Genomic DNA, 23210 nt, shown 5'->3' with positions numbered 1-23210 from the left:
TATATTTTATCAAACCCAGCCCTGCCCCTGCCCCGGTCAAAAATCATCCCCGGTCACTTACTATGCCCGAAATGAGTACTTTTCTTGAGATGTTTTTAACAGTCTTTTTTATTAACCAAGAGTCCTAGTTACAAATATTTAAACTGATAAGTTTTTTAAATAGTTAATAAATTTAATATCATATATATATCTATATATATGTGAGTATATATATGTATATGTGAGTATATATATGTATATATATATATATATATATATATATATATATATATATATATATATATATATATATATATATATATATATATATATATATATATATATATATAGTGGTGTGCAAAATAATAGATAATTGTTAAATATTTGACTTTTCGTACAAAATAAGTACTTGATAGTAATCTAATTTATTTAATTAGTTATTCTACAATTAATTCAATTATTAACTAATATTTTTAATGAAAGGAAATAATAAAAAAACAAAATTTGTTTACTAGCCTATATAATTAGATTATTTTTTTAAATATCTACTGTGCAAAAAGATAGTTAAATTAAAATTAAGTACATATTTTCTTGGAAATAATGAACAATAATAAGTAAAAATTTAATTTACTTATGGTTTAATAATATTTGGTTTATACCCTTTATTTGCAATTATCGCTGCACATCTTTTCGGCATGGTATCGAATAATTTTTGGCATGTACTTATGGGAATGTTTTTCCAAATGTATTTAATGTTTTTCCAATACTCATCTCAAGTTTTCCTAACTCATTTTTAATGTGTGCCCAGAGATTTTCTATCAGGTTTATGTTTGGTGATTGGACTGGCCACTTTAAAATCTGAATTCTCTCATTATGAAACCAATTTTTTACTACCTTTGCTGTATGCATTGGGTCATTATCTTGTTGATAGCCACAAATCAAAGGTAGGTTTTCTTCTGCAAAGGGTAGCATAACATTCTTCAGTATATTTAAATATATTTCTTTGTTCATATTTTCTTGGATCCAAGAAAGGGGACCTACTCCATAATATGAAAAACAACCCCTATTTTAATATTTCCACCACCATGTTTAATCGTTTTGACAGTATATCTAGGATCATATTCTTTTCTTTTTGGTCTTCTGACATATTTTTTTAGTGCATCTGTCCCAAACAAGTTAATTTTGGTCTCACCTAACCAAAGAATATTTCGCCATTTTGAAGATGGCCAGCCCACGTGTTTCCTAGCAAAATCTTTCCTGTTTTTAATATTTTGTGATAAAAATGGACACTTCTTTGGTACCTTGCCTTTAACATATTGTTAAGTAAGCCTTTTTCTAACTGTCCAAGCATCAATTTGCAGGCCAAGAGTAGATTTTGTTTCTATTGACATTGCAAAAGGATTTCTTTTGGAATAAAGAACAATATTTTTGTCATCTCTTCTAGATGTTTTCTTCTTTCGAACACGTGTTTCGAATGTATATTTTTTTTAATTGCATTGCATACTATATTAATTGAACAGTCCATTAAATTTGAAATTTCTTTCAAAGTTTTACCCTGGTTTCGTAAAATTTTGATTAAATTTCTTTTATCTTCCGAACAATGTACGTTACGTCCCATTTTTCTTTTATTTTTTATCCTCTTTTTATTTCTTCTAAAAAAATAAATATTTTCATTTTAATTCAACAAATTTCATAGTAACTGTTAGCAAAACTCATCATTTAACTAAATAAATTATTATTGTAAATAATTTAATTTTAAATATACATTACTTAATATTTTGCACACCTTAATTTAAAGTGTTAATTTAAGGTGTCCAATAATAAGTAATTTATATAATACACGCACAAACTTATTTATACATCACCAGCAAACAACAAAATATATATAAGTAAGTGAGGTTAGAAATATATGTGGGATTCTTGCATTTATGTCAAGCATATTCATAAATATGATGTAATAAACACATTACCCTTATTATTACCTATTATTTTGCACACCACTGTAGAGATTTGATAGACTGCTTGCCCTAACCAAACCCTAAGTCGATGTGGCGGCACTTCGTTGTAAATCAGGCTATAAGATAGTCAATGTAGCAGCACTCTCTTGTAGCAGCAGGCTTTAAAATAGTCAATTTAGCAGCACTCCTTTGTTGCAGCAGGCTATAAAATAGTTGATGTAGCAACACTACACATATATTTTACAGTAAAAAAATAAAATAAAAACATTCTCAATGTTTTTATTTTTAAAAAATAAAATAAAAACATTCAGAGTGTTTTTATTTTAGTTTTTTACTGTAAAACATGGGCCGTGTGTTATAATCTAACCTTATGTTTTGTCAGTTTAAATACTACAAACAAGCAAAGAGCTATTTTTTACCACTAACTGTATATCTAAGCCGTTTACTATAGGAATATATATATATATAAATATATATATATATATATATATATAAATATATATATATATAAAAATATATATATATAAAAATATATATATATAAAAATATATATATATAAAAATATATATATATATAAATATATATAAATATAAATATATATATATATATATATATATATATATATATATATAAATATATATATATATAAATATATATATATAAATATATATATATATAAATATATATATATATATAAATATATATATATATATATATAAATATATATATATATGTATATATATATATATATATATATATATATATATATATATATATATATATATATATATATATATATATATATATATATATATATATATATATATATATACATATATAACTTTGTTTAATTTTTGCAAAATTATATTGGAATTAGGGGGAGCACAAGAACCTTGAACATTTACAGGGTCCCTAATATTATAAAAAAAAAGTTTTCCAAAAGTATGTCATGTTGGGTCTCAAAAGAAGCAAAATTATATAAAAATTTTAAAAATAACAACCATTTTATAAAAAAAATTATATTTAAGAATTTTATTGCAATAATTATCAAAAAAATACAATTTTTTCATTTTTAGGTTAAAAATGTCATTTTTCTGCAAAAAAAACTCTAAAATAATAATTTTTTAAAAATGTTATTATTATTTTTGAAATTTATATATAAATTCGCTTCTTTTAATACCCAACATGACATACTTTAAAAAAAATTTTTTATATAATATTAGGGACCTGGTAAGTGTTCAAGGGTCTAGTGCTCCCCCTATATCAGATAAAATTTTGAAAAAATTTAACAAAGTTGCTTGTGAGAACCAATAAAAGGTTTTAAGAATATGAACAGACTTTTTTTAGAATATAGAGGGCCGATGTCACACCCTAATATATATATATATATATATATATATATATATATATATATATATATATATATATATATATATATATATATATATATATATATATATATATATATATATATATATATATATATATATATATATATATATATATATATATATATAGTATATATTATACTATATATATATATATATATATATATATACATATATATATATATATATTTATATATATATATATATATATATATACACTATATATATCACTAAAAAGCTGACATCCTGTCAAACTTGTTAATGGCAACAAATCACTGTTGAAAGGATTTTTTTTTTAAATTATATTTTGGACATGAAATTAACACAAATATAGCTTAACTTTATTGACCAATATTTTTTGTTTATAATTACTATATTGTTAAAAACAAAAAAGAAAAAAAATTTAAATAAAATATTTTCTTTTTTTAGTTTATTAAAAAAGAAAATATTTATTTTTTTAGTTTCAAAATTGATTAAAAATTATTTTTGAGTTATTATCCTTGACACCATTAGGTATACCTGTTATACCATTATACCATCATACCTGGTATACCATTAGGTATACCTGTCAAATTTGATTTCAAAAATATAATTTTAAAAATTAACATGTCATAAATTAAATTTCAAAATTTTTTTAAATAATAATGACACAGTCGAGCTCTTGTAACTCATAGTTTCCTATAATTCAAAAGATCATTTAAATTAAATAAATTCTTTGGTCTCTTCAGGGTTGAATATTCAAGATTAAACTGCTATAATTCGAGAACATGTGTAACATATTTTGAGACCTCTTGAGAATTACATGAGTTCAACTGTAACAATAATAATAACAATAACAAAGATGCAGCAGAAACTTGCATGTTTCAGCATGTTTGTACAATCTTATAAAATAATTTTCTTGACAGAGGCTGTCTGTAACATTGTATGAAGATTTAACTTTAAAAGAAAAACCAATAAGGTTAGCTGGAAATTAAAATTTTTTATGTATTATAATGATTTAAGTAGAATCATCACTATTGATGCACCTTTCTAGTAACATTCATTCAAGTTAATTAAAGATTCTCATTCACCCAAATGTTTCCTTTTTACCACTTAAGTCAGACATTCATGAAGGAACAAAATCCCCTTCACATGCAATCAAGTAATTCAGTGTCAGTTTTATATATTGCTGCTAAGTTAAAACTTTATTAAACCTTTATTAAATAAAAGCATTTTACTTTTGCAAAAAACTCAAAACATGATAGAGCATTTTTCATGCTTTTTCTTGTAATTAGTATTTAAGACACTAAAATTAAAAAAAATTACTTAAACTCTTTCATAACATCATACCTAATAAAAAATAACATTGAGAGGCTTAAGAAACTGCCGTAAAAGAAGCCTAAATAAGTACTTTATATACACATTAATGAAAAAGCAAAGAGTAAAAAATTTTACATAAAAAAGCAATACTTTAAATACATTAATGAAGAAAAAAACATACCATAAGACGAGCTCGATCCCATTGTTCACTGAAAATAACTTCCTTTAAATTACACATTGTTAATTCAAGAAACTAAAAAAAAAAAAAAGTAAAAGTTTTTGTCATTTTCTGCAATTAACAAAATTTTAAAGAAATTTTTTTAATACCTCTCCTCCAAAGTCAAAACTTTTTTCATTGAGCAATCCAACCAATGTTGCATATATAGTTCCTTTCTCTGGTAAATTTGTGACACTAAAAAATCATTAAACATTCCAGATTAATGAATTTTGAAATTTCGATACTTTTAACAGATTTCCCCATTATTTGATCATTTTAACTGCTTTATTTTTAAATCAAAACTACAAGCAATTAATTTAATAAATTTATCTTTTAATAATTTTTATCTTTTATTAAAATTATTTTGTAATAAATTTATTTTGAAATAAATTTATTTTGTAATAAATCAATCTATTAATAGGCATAGCTTATACAAAAAAACTGATTTTCAAAATTTGCAGAAAAATGTGTTTCACTATAGATATAAAAAAATATAAAAATGTCTAAAACTGGAAAACTTAAGGTCATCTTAAAATGTCATGAAGGTGAAACTTCACAAAAAAGCTTTTAGACTATAATTTTTAAGTAAGTAATTTGTTTAAAAATAAGTAATTTGTAAATCTAAAAAAAGTTTTTAAATTTAAAAATTACTTATTCTTAAACAAATTACTTAAAAATTTCACAATTTATATAAAATATGTAACTTAATGAGCAAAACAATTCGAATCAAATTGTCAAATTATTAGGTATCACTAATTTAAAACCAAAATTTATTTAAGCTTTAAAACATGAAATATTTTTCAAAACAAATTTACCTTTTAATTCTCTTTTAACCATCTCTTATTTATATATTCATTTTTTTTTTGTTAAATTAAATTCAAAACTTTTGAGGACATTGAGCTTCATTAACTTTTCATAAAATAATTATAATGTACCTTAATTGTGTTCATATTTTTTTCTCTTATGACAATTTTTACATATTTCCAACTAATAATAATTAATTCAAAAGAAAAATATTTTGGATTTTCTTTGCATTATTTTTAATATATATTTATTCTATATATAGTTATTAGTTGTTTTTCTTTCTTGTTTAATGTTGTTTTATCATTTTACTTTATTGTATTTCTGTTTTTTACTCTTCATAACAATGCAAACTTTGATAATTTTCTTCACGACTTGCAAAGATTTATTTTAAAAACTTTTTTTTCTATAAACAGTTATAAACGATGATCTTGCAGAATATATGATAATTCCACAAAAGATGCTATAATAATGACGGACAACAAGTTAATGCAGTGAAACAACCTGTCAAGTACTAGCATGACTGGATCTCTGACACCGAAGAAGAAACTAGTTTAAAATTATAGAACGTGAAGTTTCATTATAATACAACATTGTTTAATTACTTTGCATTTTAATATGTTAAAATCTTTATAATTATAATCGTAATCTTAAGTAAATGCAGAAAATTGAACTCGTTCGAAAGTCATTTTTAGGTTCATAAAAAAAAGATTATTATCCAATCATGCATACAAAATTTCAAAAATAAGAACTGGTTTCTATGTACACATTTATCATTCTATTCACTACTTTTTTTTTAATAAATCCCTAAGGTAAAAATTTATAACTTCAAACTTTTATTTTCCAAGTAGTAAGTGACCCGGGTTGAAATTTGACAAGGGCAGGCGTCAGGTTTGATAAATCATCATCATCATTCTCATCATCATGATCAAACTTAAGCCTTTCCTTTTTATGCTGTTTCTCTAATATAAAAAATCTCAAGTATTTATGTTCCTTAACTAAAGCTTGTTTATACCATATGTAATGCACTCTAAGTTTTCTTACTTCTACCTCTACCATTTTCGTCTAAATCTGCCAAAACTGCTTTAATCTTTTCTGGCAAATTTTGTTTGATACAACATTTTTTCTAATCTCTGTCTAAGATTAATGTCTTTTCCTTATCTTGTTATAATCATACAATAGAGAGGTCAGAGTGTTTTCTAGAGTTTTTAAATATTGAAACCACTTAATCAGCACAATAGTTTAGCGAGTGTTGAAGAGAGTTCTGAAGAACACTTTTGTAAGACTTTTGATGGAAATGTTGAAATCTGAACCACAGACCGTAAAAGAGAATTGATAGCATTGGAAGTCAGAGTGATTTAGATGTCTAACAATAGGTTAATCTGTTTAACTGGTATGGCTGGAAGGATATGGTCATTTGATTCAAGAGTATTAGAGGAAAAGTTTTTTGCAAGAACACTGCCTTATTCTGGGGATAAGTAATAAAAGCAGACCCATGAATAATGATGGAATGTTAGACTTTTTTTTTAATTAAGACTCTGCTGAAGATTTTTCAAAAGTCTCATAAGATCTGAGACTTTTGGATAAGACACAAGATTTAGTAAACTAAGAATAACAGAGCTTAGCATCAGACAGGACCTTTTTACATTGACTTTTTGCAATAATAACATTTGATACTTGTTCACAAGAGAGATATTCTTGTAAAAAAGATGATTACAGTTTAATATAGCAACTGCTCACTTCTCATTCTACTCCACAAGCAGGTATAGAAACTTTTATCATTTCTAGTTGGTTTAAAGTCAAGTCTCATTCTACTCCACAAAATTGTGGAGTAGAATGAGACTAGACTTCAAACCAACTAGAAATGATAAAAGTTTCTATACCTGCTTGGATACAGAAGGTAAGAGGCGCATTTATGCATTCACAATATGGATATATGTGAATATAAACATATATGTTTGCTATTTATTTAGATGCTAGCATACAATATCTTTACATATTTGTATAAACTTTAGTATTTTGTGTATCTGGAAGTTTTTGAGATTATTAAATCATTTCATTCTAAACGCTTTATTAAAGTTATCCTCAAAAGGCAATCCTCTATTTCCAGCAACCCTCGGAATTAGGGTCGGCATTCGACAATGCTGACCTAACTGCCAACCTGAAACTGTTTGAAGTCAGCAAAAAAATACCAACCTCGTTTCTATGTTTTATGGTAAGACCTTTGTATCAAATAATTTTTGCCGGCCTCTAAAAGATTGAGGTCGGCAAATTATTGCTGACCTCATTTTTCTTAATTCCAAGGGTTGATTTCCAATAACTTCTGGGGTACCTCAAGGTTTTATCCTCGGTCTTTTTTTGTTTCTTACCTACATTAATGATTTTCCTGACAACCTTACATCTGAAGTGACTCTATTTGCTTATGATTCAATTTATACTCCTGTCTTAACAATTCTTCTCTTTTGATTGCTTAGAACGGGTAACCGATCTTGAATCAGATCTCACTTCTATAACAGATCGGGGCTTGCGGTGGCTAATGGATTTTGACTCAAACTAAACTTGGTTGTTTACTCAGAACAACTGTGGCAATACTATTGACATTACTATATTGATGAATGGCAACCCTCTCCCTTTAGTCCTCTTCTTTAGGTCTTCTTGGATTATCATTCACTACTGACCTCTCATGGAAACCAAATATACAAATGATTGCTAAATTAGCATCTGCCAAGGTTGCTTCTCATTATCATGCTCGCTATTTTCTTACTCTTGATTCCATTCTCTACCTCTACAATTTTCTTTATTGCTACTGTATGGAATACTGTTTTCATATTTGGACTGGTTCTTTTAATGATGCTTTCTCTTTTAGAAAAGGTCTAAAATTGCTGTAAACATAGTTAGACCTGCTCTATCTGCCAAGCTTGAGCCTCTCTCTCATTGTTTTATAGTTGGATCATCTTTCTCTTTTCTACAAATAGTATCATGGTTGCTGCTCAAAAGAGCTATTATCTCTAGTTCCGTCAAACAAAGCTCATTCTGGCTTAACTTGTCATTTAGCTAAGTAGCAATCTTTTTACATTATCTTTTGTTTTTTTCACCTTCTTGTGCAATTACTATACTAAAACTGTAATCATTTTTTTTAACTTAAATTTTGCAACCTTAGCTTTGCCAAGGCTACAAAAGTTGTTTTACGAAACCTAATAATGTAAATTATCATTTTCAAGATATGAAAAAAATGGATAAGCTAATTTGTTTTTTTGCTACTAAAAGTAAATAATTTCAATATTAAAAAAGTGTAAATATTTATATTTAAATATTTAAAATATTTAGTGTGAACTTTGCAACATCTGCACCAGTCAGGATTTGATTGATTGCAAATGTACTCCATTGTATTACTTGCACCAAGAGGTTAAAACATTGTTTTTTGGTTTGTTTTTTTGTTTTTTGTTTGGATGGGGTAAACTAAAAATCTGCATCTGCTCTTGACTATATAACTACAGCTTTTTCTATTTGATTTTGTTTCTCAGATATAATGGTGGCTTAAGATAATCTTAGATATAATGGTGGCTTAAGATACAAAATTATTTGAAAAGTACTAACAAAAAGTTTTATTCATTTTTTTAGTTCTTTTCAATTTAAAAGCCGAACAAAATACATTGGCTACATAAAATTTGTGATGTTGGGTTATCTATTATACCGTAAAACAATAACAATAACTTTGTAAAAACCAAGCAGTCTATTTAATCAACCCTTCAAAAAAAAAGATTGGTAGACCTACAAAATCCATCAAGAAGTATAATGTAGCTCGCATTTAACATACGAATTGGTGATTTGTGTATGTTTTCAACAACTTTAGGTTAAGCAAATACTTTTTTATTTTGGAATATTTTAATATTTTTAATGTGCCATTTATTTAGAAAATATTGCCATAAAAAGCATTCAACCGCATTCGTGAACTTTTTATTAAAGAAACTGATTGTTTGATACTCTTTTTTTTTTAATTAAAAAACTTCAAATTAAATATGATTTTGAAATGAAAAATTTTTTTTCAAAGGAATGTAAAATAGTGTTATATACTTTCACAATATTTATTAAAGAAGTGTTAAACACTTTCACAATATTTATTAAAGAAGTGTTAAATACTTTTACAATATTCATTAAAGAAGTGTTAAATACTTTCAAAATATTTATTAAAGAAGAAATTTTGTTTTATGATCTGCTAACATATTCATCACATGAAACATGTCTCTCCATCATACACAAATCTCTCCATCAGATTAAAATGTGTGGAAGCAACTATAAAACTTCTTTTTTTTTTTGTTTTAAAAAGGAAGAAGTGTTTTTATTTAAGAGAATTTTTATCACAAATGAATTTGAAATTTTATGTTTCTTATTAATTCAATATTGTGCAAAAATTTATTTATAAACATAAATTATGTTTACGAATATATTACTGGTAACTGATTAAATCTTTATTAAAAATTGTTCATTAAATACATAATAAAAAAAAAATGTTGATAAGCAAACAAAAGATTATGTTATGTATAAGATTGTTTTAAGAATAAGAAAATATAATCTTTTTTAAATACCAAATTTAGATTTCATCAGTAATTTTATTATATTTGCTTAATTGATTTTTAAAGCGATTTAAAATTAAACTTAATTACAATGCAATACTTTAAAACATGCTAATGACACAATTAAACATTATAAATGTAAATATTAAAGTTGAAATAAAGTTACATTTACAAGAGTTTTTTTGTTACGCATCAAAATGTCATTTCAAGGCCTAAATCCATCATATGAAATAAATTATAAACTGATAAAATATTTACGTTCCTAATCAATGGCAAAACATACAAAGCACAAAACATAGCGAACAAATCACCAAAAAAACATACAAAACACCAAAAACTGGTATAAAAGAACAATGAAAATAAAATAAAAATTATTTAAAAGTTTACATTTAATATACATGTTCTCTGAATAAAAAAAAATATAAATAAATTAAAATTTTTATTAAAAAATCAACATAATAGTTTTTAATAGTAATATTAAATTAATATTAAGTTAATACTAAATACTTTGTTTAAAATGAAATAGCAAATAAAGTTTCTTTGTGTAATAGGTTTTTGTTTATTTGTTGTTGTTTTTTTGTAAACATACTTTAAATATCAGAAAATTCATACCATGTGCAAAGAATTTGCAAAATCCTTTGTTTGTAATTTACAATATCAGCTATTAACACATCAGCTAGACCTTCTAAGTTACTCTCCAAAGACGATGTACTCTAAAAAATATATACTTATATATTACTTCTAGTAAGTAGTTGTGTTATTTGTAGGAAACTATTATAGAAAGAATAATTGTCCTAAATGCTTCAAAAGCAACAACAAAAAATTGCTACAAAAGTCAATTAGTTCTTCAAACCATGACAATAACCTGACAACATGACAAATAACATGACAACATTGACAAAACATGATAACAACATTACAACATCAAAAAAAAGCATTCATCAACATTTGCAAAGCATTAGGAAATAATATCCAAGTTCTCCTTTGACCATTGTTATTGAGTACTGCTATAGAAAAGTTAGTTGATTTAATTTCTAGTAGATTGAATAAATTTATCAAAATTAACATTCAACCCACATAAATTTTTACAGTCATCAACATTAATAATTACAGGTACATTAATAATTACAGGTATAATCTGACGTGTCATCAACAAATATAATACATAAATGAGGTCTAAACACAAATGATTGTTTGTGGAATATAACTATGATTGATAAATAAAGTTTCATGTTACTATGACAATTGATTGATATAAGATAATATAAACTAATAAAAAAATAATAAAGTTTTTATGCTTGACTTTATTTATACTTGATTTTTTTTCAGTTTATAATTTATACAATTTATTTTTTAACTTATATTTAAAATTTATATTTAATTATAATTTCTAAGTTCTATATTTGACTACATTTAAAAATATATTATTTGTAGACTACATAGACATTTAAAAATATATTACTGCTAACTTGTGTTTACTACAGATGAGGAGGCAGATAAATTAATTTTCTTAAGGTTATTATAGTTATTAGTTAATTAGTTGTATCATCTATAACATATTGACAAAAAAAAAAACTTTCGAAACTCTAGCTATATGTTTTCTGATTACAGACTGCTGTCATCAGAAGCAGAAATTATGTTAAAAATTTAGAAATTAACATTGTTATCGTACCGGTTAATAGTCAGTGCACTACACAATAACAACATGATGAAGTTCTAACAAGTTTCATCAAATTCAGTGAAAGTTAAAACAGGTGTTCTAACAGAACAAGCATTTTACAGTGTTCAGTTCCAATTAAAAGTACTACATTCATTACCACAAGTGATATGACTTGCAAATGGATACAACAATTTTTGTAACTTGCAAACAAGTACCACAAGTGATGTAACTTCCAAAAGGATACTGCAAGTGTTGTAACTTGCAAATGGATACTAAAAGAGTTGTAACTTACAAATAGGTTCTACAAGTGATGTGACTTGTAAACTGATACCACAAGTGTTGTAACTTGCAAACGAGTACCAAAAGTGATGTGACTTGCAAAAAGCTACTGTATTATATAAACTAGTTTTATGAAAAAATGTATAAACATAATTTTTTTTTAAATACAAAGTTTAAAAATTAATCCCCTTTAAAACTAAAAAATGTTTCTTTTTTTTTACATACAAAAATTTTCTTTATATACAGCTTTGGCTCATCTTCCTGTTGGTTCAATTTTGAAATTTACAATTTTATTTATTTACTAAAATATGCGGTAGTGGTAGAGTGCTCACTTCATAAGCAAGAGGTACCGAGTTTAATCCCCACCACGTCCCTGGTAGTACAGCGCTTAACTTGTTTATCCGCACAGCAACCTTTTTCGCCAAAATTTGTGTTTCGGAGTTATAGAGTTGAGAGAGGGTTATAACCACAACTAAGTAGCCTCCTTGTCTGTAGTGGCCTTCTCGGCCTATTAAAGGTGAATTAACAAAAAAAAAAAAGCCAAGACGAAAATGTTTAAACAAATGTATTTTTATCTCAATTTCAAAAATTCCTTTTGATCAATGTCATTAAAATTAATTTTTAGAAAGATTTTATTTATAGTACTTTTCATATTAAGATATTTTCATACGGCCATGGCCTACTTATATTACATGGCCATGTATATTATATTTTAGAGGTCGATTCTAGAGGTCTGACCAATTTATGCAACAACAAAATGGTAAGGGCAATATGAAAAAACTTTTCATATAAACAAACGTATACATATATGTATAGATATATATAAATATATATAAATATACATATACATATGACTGATAGACAGATAATACAAAATGACTGATAGATGTCATTTTTTACTGGACAAGTTCTGGACAATGTCTGATGCCCAGCGCCTGTATTAAACCCTGTATATATATATATATATATATATATATATATATATATATATATATATATATATATATATATCATATATATATATACATATATATATATATATATTTATATATATATATATATATATATATGTATATATATATTTTTATATATCATATATATATATATATCCTATATATATATCATATATATATCATATATATATATATATATATATATATATATATATATATATCATATATATATATATATATATATATATATTATATATATATATATATATATATATATATATATATATGTATATATATCATATATATAATATATATTCAACCCTCGGAATTAGAAAAAAAGAGGTCGGCAATAACTTGCCGACCTCAATCTTTTAGAGGTCGGCATTAGGTCGGCAAAAAAATCCCGATCCTAATTCTGAGGGTTGTTATATATATATATATATATAATATGTATTATATTATATATATATATGTATATATATAAAATATATATATATATTATTTATATATATATATATATCATATATACATATATATATATCATTTATATACATCATATATATATATATATATATATATATATATATATATATATATATATATATATATATATATATATATATATATATATATATATATATATATATATATATATATATACCTCTTGAACTTTTTTCTTTCGATATACGTATATCAAAACTGTTTTCAAATTCTAGTCACTTAGTAAATAACATAATTTTGAAACTTTCAAATTTGGTTTTTGTCTCTGAGATATTTGGAATTTGAAAGTGTAATGCTCCAAATTTGTTACTGCTTTTTGGTTTGCCATAGTGAGTTATAAGTTGCTCTAAGCTTTCTTTACCATAACTAGACAGTTGGCTGAGTGTTTTAGGCAATCGTCTTGGGCCAAAAATCAAAAGCGATTGCCAAAATTCTATTTGCGCTAAAGTGTTTTTAAGTTCAATTTTAGAACTGTTAACAAAAGATTTAAAAATGATTAACTCAAACTTACTTAGGTCAAAGTTTTTATTATTTTTTTAATTGGCTTGTGGCTGGTAACGAAATTTACATTTTTGATTGGTATTTGTGCTGGTTTGACTTTCTTTTTTTTTCTTTTTTCAAGAACTGAAGTTAAAGGAACTGCATATACATTGTTTTCACTTTCTGCTAATGTAGACTGATGAGGACTTTCATTTACTGCTGATGTAGGCTGAAGAGGACTTTGGCTTGCTACTGATGTAGACTGATGAGGACTTTCACTTACTGCTGATGTAGACTGATGAGGACGTTCGCTTACAAAAGATGCAGACTGATAAGGATTTTTGCTTACTACTGATTTACATTGTTGACTATAGTTTTGCACACTTGTTGTTTCTTTGCATTTCTCAAATAACGTTACAATATTTTTTGATTGAATTTTGCTAAATTTTTTTTTTAAATAGTATTTTCCATTATTTGAAAGCATTTTGTTGTTGCTTTTATTTTATTGAGTTGAGTCTAAATTATTAATAGAACGTCAAAGTCTTTCAAGAATATTAAGGTCTTTGAAGCGAAACGTTTTTCAATAGAATAGAATATTGTTTGATTAGAATGTTAAAAAGTTAAAAATGTTAAATGTAAATTGACAAAAAAATTTGATTTTTGTATTAGTTAATTTTGTTTTAGTAAATTAAATTTTTTTATTTGTTTTTTAAAAATTTTGATTTGTAAATTTAAAAATAAATTGTAAAAATTTATGTACATATAGTATTCTTTTTTTATGTTTTACGCAAACAATTTATAACATTTATAACATTAATAAACACAAACGATTTATTAACTTAATAATAAAATGTTTTACCAGCAAATTTAGTTTACTAACAGTATTTTAAATTACCTTAATAAAAAACATTTTATACTTTTATTTTAATGTAATCTCAAAATGACATTTACCTCCACAAAACTCATTTTTTGAATAACTACTATGCTAAAACCTTTGTTACTTTCCTAACTAAAGATAAACAGCATTTGTTGGTATTATTTTACTGTAAATAAAAAGCCTAAAATAAAAAACTCAAATAAAAAAGCTATGTAGCAAACAAAATGAGAAAACTAAAGAACAACTAAAGTCAATTAAAAAATAAAGTTTTCATTTTATTTTTGAATAAATTGCGACACTTTTTGAATGACTTTGAATTAAATGACTTGCTACGCTTTTTCTTTTGTAAAAAAGGTAATTGTTTTTGGTCAACTAAATTATTTTCTTCGTTTTGTCTACTAAACATTTATACGTTTCTTGCATAACACTTAAAATCTAAGTCTGTTAAGAACAGGATTAAAGGTTGTTTTTTCTTTTAATGATTTTTTGAGCTTTTGGGAAATTTAAAAAAATTGGGAATTCCGCGTTATGTGCGGTGCCATCAGGCTGGTTAACACCCTAATATACATATATATATACATATATATATATATATATATATGTATATATATACATACCTATATATATATATATATATATATATATATATATATATATATATATATATATATATATATATATATATATATTATATACTTTATAGTATATACTATATATTATATATACATTATATACAGGGCTCGGACATTGTCCGAAACTTTTCAAGTAAAAAATGACACCTATCAGTCATTTTGGCCGACCCATATTTTATGTGCATTTATTTTACTTGAATTAATTTACTTTACGTGAATTAATTTCTAAATGTAGACATGAAAATAAGTACCTTTAATAAAAAATTATTTAAAAAAATGACCAACTAAAATTATCCTAATTCTGAAGAATTCTATTCATAATTATCTTTTTAATTTTAATGTAGTTGATGCAACTTCCTGGTTGCAAAATAACTGCAGTTAATACATAATTAATTAACAACAACTCTAACTTCCTGTGAAACATTTTTCTATAATTTTAATTTTTTGATGTTTAGACTTCCTGTTGAACCTACTGATGGTGAAACAATTTGTTGAAGAAAAAAATTAGATAAGTGTTTTTACTAGTTTATTTATATATATATATATATATATATATATATATATATATATATATATATATATATATATATATACATATATATATATATATATATATATATATATATATATATATATATATATATATATATATATATATATATATATATAAATATTAGATTATTCAACCCCTCCCCAAGGCCCGAGGGGGGCCACTACAGTCGAGGAGGCTACTCATTTTTTTTTGTGTGTTTTTATTTTTTATTTGTTATTCGTGGTGCAACCCTCTCTCAACTCTTTAACTCCGAAACACGAACCTTGCCGAGCAAGGCTGCTGCGCGGAGAAACTAAGTTGAGCGCGGTACTTCCAGGGACGTGGTGGGAGTCGAACTCCGAACCTCTCGCTTATGAAGCGAGCGCTCTGACCACTACACCACTACCGCATATATATATATATATATATATATATATATATATATATATATATATATATATATATATATATATATATATATATATATTATAGTGGTAGTATATATATATATATATAGTATTATAGTATTATATTACCGCATATATAATATAATATATATATATATATATATATATATATATATATATATATATATATATATATATATATATATATATATATATATATATATATATATAATATAATATATATATATTATAGTATAATATATATATATATATATATATATATATATATATATATATATATATATATATATATATATATATATATATATATATATATATATATATATATATATATATATATATATATATATATATATATATATTATAGTGGGTGGCCAAATTATTAGTGACAATTTACTTTTTTACTAATTCTTAAGTTTAAATGAATTTAGTTAAATCATATAGTTTTAAAATAAGTTCTCTTGTGTATTTTAGTTACTGATACCATTATTATTGTTTTAAAATAGTGGCAATATTTTCAGTCCACCATATCTGTCAAAAAAATAGCTTAATACTCATTTAGCTCTCAATTTTTTTCATTTTTGGAATAATTTTTTGCGAGAAAACACATTCTCATGTTACTATCGAAACGTAAGTTAATAATTTAATTAGTTATGGTTAATAATTCATAATTATTGCCAATTTCAATGCTTAAATCCTGATTTGTAATCATTCTCATTGATTTTTCAGTATGGGTAAGTCTTTAAATTTAACCCCAAAATAATTTAGGGAAGTAAAAACCTTACTTCTATAATCTACACATTCTCAGAGTAAGATAGCAGCAATTACAAGTGATTCAAAGTCAGCAGTAAATTGAATCAAAAAGAAAAATTGATAATGTGCCCCTAGAACCAGACCGCATTAGCAGAAGTGGCAGAAAAAAGATTACTACTATATGTTGTAACCATAAAATCAAGGACATCTGTCTTAAAAACAGGAAAAAAAAGTGTGACTCGACTAGCTACAATAATAAACAATTTAGGAATTAATGTCTCCAAAAGGATGGTTCAGAGACAGCTGGCTGAAGGGAATTTCATGGGACATCATACAACCAAAAAACCACATTTAACTGATGCCATGAAAAAAAAGTGAATGGAAAGAGCTTGAAAATACCAAAAATTGACTATTGAAGACTGGAGTAGTGTTAATATGACTTATAATTTTGTAAGAACCCTAAAAAACTTCAACTTAGTTAAAGCTCATTTGTCTGACGATGCCCATGAGAAAAACTCCACCAGGACTGCTTTATAGAAAAGCTTAAACAACCTGTGAGTGTAATAGTGTGGTCTGTGATCTCAGCCATGGGTATGGGTTTCCTCTACATTGTGAAAGGGACCATGGCTGCACTTTAAAAAATAATTTTTAATTTTTATGTAAAATTTGTGCTGCTAATGTCAATATCTCGACAACAGCTAACTATAAGTCTCTTTTTGGTCAAATCTCTTCACAGTAACCTGATGAACAATCTGTGAAAATTTTAGCCATAATCTCCGAGTAGTTCAAAAGATATTCTTGTTCAAAGTTTAAAAATTTGTTAACAGAGAAAACGCAAGAAAACAAAATAAAACAACTTTAACAATATATATCTTTAAAAATTTCCAGACACATAGGAGTTATCCTTGCTAAATCCTTTTTTTATACCTCTAAATTTTTTCCTTCTTGATTTTGTCACTTCTTTTTCCTTCCTTTCCATATTAATGATGCGATTTTTGTATTTTTTAATAGCACCGAGAAGGAAATATTCTCCACAATAAAATCCAAGTTGCTTAAATGTTTCTTTATGGGAAATGTAACCTCCATTAAAAGATATAACTGCAGAGAAAACAGCTAACTCTAAAACATTTTTTGAAACAAAATGTGTTTTGGGGCATTTTTCACAGATTATTTGATTAAAAGACTCATTAGGATTTTGGGTATAGCTGTGTAAATATTTTGACAAAAGATTGTCCGAACTAAGTTCCATTAATATTGGGTGTTATAGGTCTTTTATAGCAACTGGTAAGTTTAACTTGTTTTTATAAGTGCATTGTCCTGTAATCTTATCCCTTTGCCATTTGCACCAGCTAGTGTTGGTTCTGGGACAAAATTGATGACGCGTAGCTGCATCACCTTCGCAGCAGTGCCATAAAACTGCAAGTACAGCTTTTTTCATAGGGTAGAGTTTATCATTCTGACGAATAGCCATACCAAAGTAATTCTGCATTAATTTAATACTTGCATTAGTTAGTCTTCCTTTACCTGAGAGAGTTTTACTGTCATTCAACTTTTCTTTTTTTTTTATTGCACGTAAATTCCGAAGTCTTGTTCCAAGTCTCTTTTGAACATGACCAAGACACTCTAGTTTTTCCGGTATCAACGTTTCTCCATAAGGTCTTGCTTCCCTTACTTTGTTGTATGCTTTAGTGTCCCCATCTCCTATGTAATGACTGTACCTTAAGTTAAACTTACTTAATGAAGAACAAAAAATTGAAATAGCACCAGCGGACTCCATAGCACCAGATGATTCGTGATGATTAATTGCACACTTATGTCTTGTTTTCCATAGTTCATAACCAGCTGATCCTTTTTTTTTTTGACTAAATCTCACAAGATTTACAAAATTTTGATATAGTGTAATAGTCTAAGACCTTTTTATTATCCTTTGAAATTGCAGATACCACGCCATTCAGGGATGAATAACCCCTTTTTTGCCATGTTCCATCAATAGAAATATGACAGTCAACAATATCATTGCTACACGCATTGATGTTAATCATTTGACGCACTTCATGAGCAGCTTTTTGGGCACTTTTTTCAGCAGATTTTTCATATGCCCAATAAAGAGTCTTATTAATTTTTTTATAAGTAGTAAATGCAATAGAAAATGGAATATTCATCATTGTTGTAAATGTTTTAATTCCAGCATGACCTTTGCCTATCTCGCGAAAAGCCATAACTGTGCGATAGTTAATTTCATGTGCTTTTTTTACAGTTTTACTTTTTTGTAAAGGTATATATTGAGGAGAAGTAAAAGAAAATCTGCATGCTGAACAAACACTACATTTTATACATAATTTGAAATAAAGTGAAACCCTTTGTGTTCATTTTTATTATGTGTAAGCTTAACAGGTGAGCTACACTCAGAACAGCGTGAGAACTCCTCAAATAAATCTTTCATAATGCCAAAATGTATAAATATAAAAAAATTAAGGTCGATAGATGTCTGTTTGTTTTTAGCTGAACTGCCAAGATTTCAAGAATCTCTCAACTGCACGAAAGTTGAGAGATTCTTGAAATTTTTAAAAAAACTATACAAATAAGTTAATTTTAAAGCACGAAATAATTTTTATTTAAAATTTTTTCGTGCAAATAAAAGTTTGTTTTACAATGATTATGTCAAAAAATAATACGCAGAAAAACTCAATTGAAATTTAAATCAATTGCGTTTGATTTTTGATTTTGTACACTGGATCATTAGTAAAAGTAAATATACCTTCCCTACAAATATAGGTTAATTGGCTATTAACTATTTCAAATTATTTTTTAATTTGAATATTATTGTTTATTTCAGTAAATATTATTAAAGGTAAGAAACTAATTAAACTTCATATTTCAATTTTCATAATTGCTATTATAACTTTTAGTTATCCATTAGCGCATTATGGCTACCTCATCGCGACGTAAAAATCCCTTATGGAATTATTTCAAAGTGAGTGATGAGGATGTTGGCAAAACAATCTGCATACTTTGCAAGAAGATTTTGTCTAGAGGAAGTAAAGACATGTCAACAACAAATTTACAAAACCATCTGAAAAAAATGCATTACAATATACATAGCATGATGCTTTCTCAGATGAAGACTGTTAACCATGAATCTTCACCAGATCCAAATCAAAAGTCTGTAAAACAATTTTGCACTACTCAAACAATATGCTCAGATAAAAGAAGCTCTGTTGAATCAGTGCAAATCATTACCAGCACAGCCACAGATGAAACGCATGTGTCTAATAACTCAATACCTTCTTTTCAAAGAGCATCCAAACAGGTAACTCAGATAACTGTAACTAAATTCATTTACTATTTAGAATTCAGGATGTTGTGACGGGATGGGGGCAAGTCTTGTCAAAATAAGGGGGGAATGATACATACTTCTATCACCTAGATCCGTCACTGGTCATTGTTAGTTACTAAATAATAATTTTTATTCATTGAATTTGTTTCAGGTCTCTCTGCGGGAGATTTTGCAAAGAAAAGAATTGTGGCAACTTAACAATCCAAAGGCTCAAGTTATTACCAAGCTTATTGGAGAAATGATATGTTTAGACTTGCAACCATACTGCATTGTTGAAGATAAAGGTTTTACCAGACTTTTAAAGAATTTAGCTCCAAAATATACAATACCTAGTCGAAAGCATTTCTCCACGAAAGTCATTCCGCTGATGAATGAAACCATAAAAGCCAAAGTAAAATATGAGCTGGATCAAGCAGATTTTTTAAGTTTAACTTATGATGGTTGGACCTGTCAGCACACAATTCAATCGTATTATAGTTAAACTGCTAGATTTGTGACCCACGAATTTATAGTTAACCATGTCATCTTACAAGTTACACACTTCCCTGAGTCGCACACAGGGCACAATATAAGCAAATTCATAAATGAAGCGCTACAAACATGGGAAATTCCCCATGAAAAGCTTCATGCAGTTTTAACTGATAATGCAGCCAATGTAATGGCTGCCATTAAAGAGTCAAATTTGGGCGATAAGCATCTGCCATGTCTGATACATACTTTACAACTTTGTATTCAGAAAACAACAAGTGATGCAATTGCTGTTTTTCGAGCATTAGCAGGACATTTCCACCACTCATCCAGTGTATGACTAAACTAAAGGAAATTCAAAGTCAATTAAAATTGCCAAAGCACAAAATACTTCAAAATGTTTCCATAAGATGGAATTCAACATACTATATGCTTGAGAGGTTCATTGAGCAGAAAAAAGCTATTGCATTGTATTGCATTACCAGAACTCAAACAAATGCAAAAAATCGAAACGAATCATAATAGGTTTAAAGAAATACTATCTAGAGTTCTATCAATTTTGTTCTGAGTCTCATTTAGAACAAGTAAAAGAAATTGACTTCAGTGTAGCAAGAGGTAGTGGATCAGACTCAGAAGGATCATTAAATTCATTTTCAGAATCTATACTTCATGAGTCCGACTCAGATTTTGATGACTATGGTTCTCCATCATAAAAAAAAAAACTAATGAACATAGACATATATAGACAGAAAGTTCTGACGGACGGCGAAAAAGAAAAAGAAGCGCTAGTTCAATGGGAAAAACTTAAACAGTCAAAGAAAAATGGTACAAAAAAAGAATCTTTTTATGATTTACGTGTTGTATTATTAAATATATAAATTAAATGGAATTATATTTCAATTTCTATATTTCATGTTACTTTTTTTAATTTTATGAAATATTTTTGATTGTTTATGCCCAAAACTATTTATAATTTATCAATAAGCAATTTTTTTTATCTCCGTTCTTTATTCTTTATAGTTCTAAAGACGGATAAGAGTCTTCTTTTAATTTGTTTAGTTGTTTAAAGATTAACACTTTTAAAAATTAAACCTAACATTATCACTTATATTTTATGTATCAGCACCGATGAAGTCAACTTCTACTTTAGCCTTCCAATACTGCCAAAGAATGAATGCCCTTATAAGTGGTGGGGTGCATACCGTAACACTTGCTCTGATAAAGATACTTAAAAGTTGGATTTGTCAAAGTTTTCAAAGAAAGTTTTGTGCGCGCCTCCTTCATCCGTAAAAAGTGAACGCCTATTTAGCACAACTGGAAACATATTTGAAGCAAAAAGAAACAGACTATTACCAGAGCATGGAGAACAGATTGCATTTTTAAACTATAATATGCCTACTTTCATTGAATAAATTATTATTAAGTAAATAATAGACTTCGTAGTTCAACTGATTCATCTTTTTTAACAAAATTTAACACAAATACCAAATTTTATGTTTAAATTAAAATAATAACTATTTTTACATATGTTTACATTTTTGTGAATTCTTTTAAAGTATTGACCCTAGATTACCTTAAGAATCAGTAAATGTCTAAGTCATTTATTGCAGACTGCGGAGTGATTTGTCGTCTATACCTGCTAGATATAAAGTAAAGAATCTAAATTTCACTCTCTAAAATTGTTTTAATTTATTATACTTGTGCTTTTGTTTTATAATTTTCCTAAAATGGGCTTGTAGGCCAAAGCATACAAGCCTAAAATATATGATTTCAAAAACAGTTTGATTATTCAAATCGTGGTGGTGAAGTGTATTGCGCTTTAAAGTACATATGACTTTTGCCGAAGCCGAAGCTTCGGCAAAGTAGCTTCGGCCGAAGCTTCGGCTTCGGCCAAGTATCAGCTTCGGTACATTCCTAGAAAGAACTCTAACAATAAATGACAACTATGATTTTTTGTACTAATTTTTATTTTTATTTAGTATTGTTATTTACCTTTCAAAATATTATTAGTTTTCAGGCTCCTGTAACAAATAAATAATTATAACACCTTAAAAGCAAAGGGTTTTATAGTAGTTGTAAATAATTTTTTTATAT

The 23210-nt window shown here is 26.1% G+C and overlaps 1 protein-coding gene across 1 annotated transcript in view; it reads right to left on the bottom strand.

Moving 5' to 3' along the window:
• LOC101235711 (nuclear cap-binding protein subunit 1) overlaps window positions 1-23210 on the bottom strand; it is a 151597-nt gene that overhangs the window by 122045 nt on the left and 6342 nt on the right. Inside the window, exons 3-5 of the mRNA XM_065816367.1 lie at window positions 10829-10929; window positions 4952-5036; window positions 4806-4877 (exon numbers count right to left, since the gene is read on the bottom strand). Coding sequence (XP_065672439.1) covers window positions 4806-4877; window positions 4952-5036; window positions 10829-10929 — 258 coding nt within the window. The remainder of the gene's footprint in view (window positions 1-4805; window positions 4878-4951; window positions 5037-10828; window positions 10930-23210) is intronic.

This window comes from Hydra vulgaris, chromosome 13 (assembly GCF_038396675.1).
Source record: "Hydra vulgaris chromosome 13, alternate assembly HydraT2T_AEP".
Lineage (NCBI taxonomy): Eukaryota > Metazoa > Cnidaria > Hydrozoa > Anthoathecata > Hydridae > Hydra > Hydra vulgaris.
This window is presented reverse-complemented; position numbering and strand designations above follow the sequence as displayed.